The following is a 5,000-nucleotide window of genomic DNA, read 5'->3' as shown; positions in this document are numbered from 1 at the left end:
ATAGAGCATTAGATGTATCGATTAAAGGGCGGCGTTTTCAAGCTCTGCTGAAACTTTTGTACATGTATCAGTACCACTAGTATGCGCACATTGGATTTAACAATTTAGCTGAAATGAACATGTTCAATAGCAGAAAGAAGCAGAAAGAAATGCTAAGAGAAGTCTTTATTTTCTTTCCTAATGAAACACATTGGTAGTTGACTGTTTACAAGAGGTTCTGTATGTTTTTTTATAATCTAACATTATTTAATACATTAGGTATCATGAACTAACAATAAACATCTGCACCGAATTTATTAACCTTGGTTAATGTTAATTTATAAATATAACCAGAGCATGTATTGACAGTGTTTCTGCAGGACAAACCCTGTGAAGAGATTGAAAAATGAACCGACAAGATAAAAACACTTAGACAGTAAAGTGATTCATTGCGACATTTCCATGGCTTGCCAAAAGATTTATAAATGCAATTTGGTGATGCTGAGCAACAGAGTAACTGGTAGAGGCTATCATTTTTCACTTTTTGTTGTAAATCAAATTTTTGGCACCACAAAATAAGTTTGTGAAAAAATATTTCTTCTGTCAACAATCTTTAAAAGCATCACATTTGGTGAGACAGTATAACAAACTGAATCGTATTTGATGGATCATAATTCATTACATAGGGTTACATTGTCAAAGTAACAGTGATGTTTGCCTTAGCATCTTTCATCTTTAACCTTGAAACAGCATTTGGGTTATTCCGTGTCAATTCAACCAGAGGTCCCCAGCTCCAAATTTTGATTTTGATAGATTTTGTAATGGTGAAAGTAATACATAAATGAAGATGAAAGCCAAAATATTAAATGTCATGGATGAATATTTACTGAGTAATCCACTATTTTTTAGAGGGGGTCAAAATGGCAATTTTCAGAACAAACTTGTCATTTGGTATCTTATATGGCCCTATATGGTTCAATCCCAGAGATATGGGGCTCTCGATGTGGCTCCATGAGTAAATTGTTAAATTGTGCACATTTTCACTGGTCAAAAACCAAACTGATATTTGTTGTCTTTTAAAGAGGAATGTCTGAAGTGCACATAATTTTGAAACTAGAACTATATCTTGTTTTCCTCTATCAAAACAATTGCATTGAACATACCAATTTTTAACTATATCGGAGCGCCAAAAATGCACTGAAATGGTCAAGTTGAATAAATAAAGGTATATTTCTAGTTTCAGCATTATTTATTCTTCAGACATTCCTCTTTAAATACAATAAGCATCAGCTTCATACAGAGTTACCATACATTTACATTTACACATACCATACATTAGGGGCAGTGGTGGCTCAGCGGTTAAGGCTCTGGGTTACTGATCAGAAGGTTGGGGGCCAAGATGCCACTGTTGGGCCCTTGAGCAAGGCCGTTGACCCTATCTGCTCCAGGGGTGCTGTATCATGGCTGACCCTGCACTCTGACCCCAGCTTAGCTGGGATATGTGAAAATAAAAGAATTTCACTGTATATGTGCAAACATATAATGTGTGATAAATAAATAAAATTATTATAATTATTATAATTCATTTGGTTTTCGACCATTGAAAATGGGTAAAATTCAACAATTTGCATATGCAGTGACATTGAGATCCCCATATCTCTGGGACTGAACCATACAGGGCCTTGTAAATGAAGATACCAGAAGAAAAGTTTGTTCTAAATCAGAATCTAAAAGGATATTAAGATATATTTAAAACTTCTTGAGTTACATGCAAGCCAACTTTGGAAAAAGAACACCTGGAAAGTGCTTTTTCCCATTTTTGAACTGTCACCATTGTCATATAATGCATCAAGGATTGCTAAAGTGAACTGATTTTAGTAACAGACATACCAATCTCTGTGTAAAAATAAAATAATCATGCTGCCACCTTTCTAAGGTTACTTTTTTGATCTGTGGTTTTGCTCCAAGATCATAGGTGAAAATTGCCATTTTGACCTCCCTCTAAAAAATAGTGCATTACTCAATAAATATTCATCCATGGCATTTAATATTTTAACTTTCATATTTATTTATGTATTTCTTTTTTTTCTTTTTTTCTTTTTTTTATCAAAACCAAAATTTGGAGCTGGGACCTCTGGTTGAGTTGACACGGAATTACCCATTTCACTACACACGTCATTGTTTCATACATGATCTCGTTATATTATTGCATACATTGTAAATTATCAAAACTTTATGAACTCAGGATGCACAACAGGATTCTACTTATCAAGGACTTGTATCAAGAGTTTTGACACGTGCCTAAAATAGTGGTTAACGGTAGGGCAGAGTGCCAGATAAAAGTCCTGAACATCATGTTATCCTTTAGGCGTTACTCAGGACGGACAGCTTGGGAAATGAGCCATCAAATCCAGCATCTTTACAGCCTAAGTGGGCATCTCGATAAACATGGCAAAGCTGGAGAGATTACAGAGAGGAAGATGGATGTAGCGTTGTGGAGAAACGCTTGACATGGCAGATGTAGAGGTTTTGAGTCCCATCAGGGAGTTTGTGGTTATTACACAACAAGCATTTCATGTTTTTTTGCTCAAAATTCTTTCAGAGTCGAGCCGAACCTTCTGCGCAGAGAAATCAATATAGCTAAATGGGGATCAAAGCCGGTGAACACCAGCCGTAACATGTGAGAGCCATCAAACCAGATCCAAATATGATGGATGTTAATCAAAGGGCATTTTATTCCCTCTATGTCCCATCAGGTTTATTACCACAATTTATAGTACAGTTAAGTCACTCCTACAACTGTCTAATTTTCCGACATGTGCATTCAGCTCTGAATTGGTCTGGAGCGCACAGAGCTATTACTCTGAAATTACACGGATGTTGACTAAGAGTTATCGGAGAGTTGATTGTGTCCATGTGAAAGACTCTTGCAGATATTGTAAGGAAGAAGCTGTTGTTGAGAATATAATACAAAAATAAAATCAAAAAAACACAACAATGTCATGGATTTGATCTCATTTTCAGGAAGATGCTTGGATTGTTTAATTTTTCTTGGACCTCAACATAAAAGGTTAGGAATAGTATCAATAAGCTATAGAAGAGCTTTATGAAAGAAAAAGCTTGGTTTCAGTAACACACTACATGTTCCAAGCAAAGGTACTGCTTTGTGATGAAAAGTTTGAAGTCAAAATGAAATGATGTTTGAAAGATTATGTTTATGAGTGAAACCGGATAATCAATGGATAAAATGTAGGGCGAGACTTGATTTCCACCCCCATTGGGAATTAATTGTATAGTGAAAATCGGTCTCTATATCAGTTGTTCTCAACTGGTGGCTCGTGACTTATAAATGGATCGCAGGTCTGTTCTTATAGGGTCGCAGACAAAAGGAAAAATACATTGCTAAATTAAAATAATAGAATGCAACGATCCATAAAATTATGCATAATTTACATTTAGAAATTAATGCACTTATCAACTTTTAAATAGAGGGAGAAAATTTTTCACTTTTCACCCATTTTGATTTAATTGAAAAGCCTACTTTTTCTAACTCGTCATAGGCCAGTTGTCTGATCCACATTAAACTTGGTGAGATGCTTCTTACAAATATTTTTTTAAAGAAATCTGATTCATGTAATTATTTAGGAGATATGAGCCAATACATTTGTGGGTGTGGCCCATGACTAATTGGCCTGTGTCTTGTGAGCACAGTATCCAAACTTTATTAAACTTGGTACACATGGACAACAGGACATTACGAGGGCACATGTCAACTTTCATCCATTTCTGGTGCTAAAAGTCACTATAACTTCAGAAAATCCTAATTGTACAACTTTGATCAAAGAAGTTTAAATGTGACAACAAAAAAAAAAACACTATTTTGGTTGGTTTCTCTTCACATGCTTGGACTCCGATAATTACTATATTAATTTTATATGAAACCTGAAATCTAATGTCTCCATTCTGTGTGTCTGTGTAGGACCAGGAAGCTGATGCATCATGGAGAGGCTGGTGTTTTATGTCTTGGTGTTTGGCGCTCTGGTGAAGGCTCAACACTGTCCTGGTCGATGCATCTGTCAGACCATCTCACCAACGCTTACCCTCCTCTGTGCCAAGACTGGACTTCTGTTTGTACCACCAACCATTGACCGCAGGACCGTAGAGCTACGCCTGACCGACAACTTCATCACTGCTATACGAAGGAAAGACTTCTTAAACATGACTAGTCTGGTGCACCTCACGCTGTCACGCAATACCATCAGTCAGATCGATCCGCATGCTTTTGAGGGACTCAAGTCTTTGAGAGCGCTACACATGGACGGAAACCGTCTAACTGTCATTAATAGTGACCAGCTGAAGGGTTTGACCAGCCTGAGACACCTTATACTGGGCAATAATCAAATTCAGCATATTGAACCGTCCTCCTTTGATTTGTTTGTATCCACTATTGAGGACTTGGATTTGTCCTACAATAACTTGAGGACATTACCTTGGGAAGCCATAGCCAAGATGACCAACATAAACACGTTGACTTTGGACCACAATTTAATCGACCACATTGGCGTAGGGACCTTCACGCTCCTCACAAAGCTGGTACGATTGGATATGACATCAAACCGCTTGCAGACATTGCCTCCTGACACTCTATTCCAAAATGCCCAAGTGTTGTCCGACCCAAAGATGTCCAGCTCGTCAAAGCTGACAGTGAGTTTTGGTGGCAACCCTCTTCACTGTAACTGTGAGTTACTTTGGTTACGTCGGTTGACGAGGGAAGACGATCTCGAGACTTGTGCTTCTCCAGAACAACTGATGGACAAATATTTCTGGTCCATCCAGGAGGAGGAGTTCATCTGTGAGCCGCCTCTCATTACCAAACACCAGGTCACCAAACCCTACGTCATGGAAGGTCAGGGGTTGACTCTAAAGTGTAAGGCGATGGGCGACCCGGAGCCCAAAATTCACTGGCGTTTTCCAGATGGCAAGTTGGTGCACAATAATTCTCGTACAATCCTCTATGACAA

General features: G+C 37.8%; 1 protein-coding gene across 3 annotated transcripts in view; it reads left to right on the top strand.

Annotated features, from left to right (window-relative positions):
- The window catches only part of lrfn1 (leucine rich repeat and fibronectin type III domain containing 1), a 156,401-nt gene that overhangs the window by 136,816 nt on the left and 14,585 nt on the right, over nucleotides 1–5,000 (top strand). For all 3 annotated transcript variants that reach the window (XM_051666241.1, XM_051666242.1, XM_051666243.1), the window contains one exon: nucleotides 3,959–5,000. This exon is cut by the window's right edge and continues 351 nt beyond it. In XM_051666241.1, the coding sequence (XP_051522201.1) occupies nucleotides 3,979–5,000 (1,022 nt within the window). In that variant the 5' untranslated portion in view covers nucleotides 3,959–3,978. The remainder of the gene's footprint in view (nucleotides 1–3,958) is intronic.

Source organism: Myxocyprinus asiaticus, chromosome 31, assembly GCF_019703515.2.
Source record: "Myxocyprinus asiaticus isolate MX2 ecotype Aquarium Trade chromosome 31, UBuf_Myxa_2, whole genome shotgun sequence".
NCBI classification, from domain to species: Eukaryota; Metazoa; Chordata; class Actinopteri; order Cypriniformes; family Catostomidae; genus Myxocyprinus; species Myxocyprinus asiaticus.
This window is presented reverse-complemented; position numbering and strand designations above follow the sequence as displayed.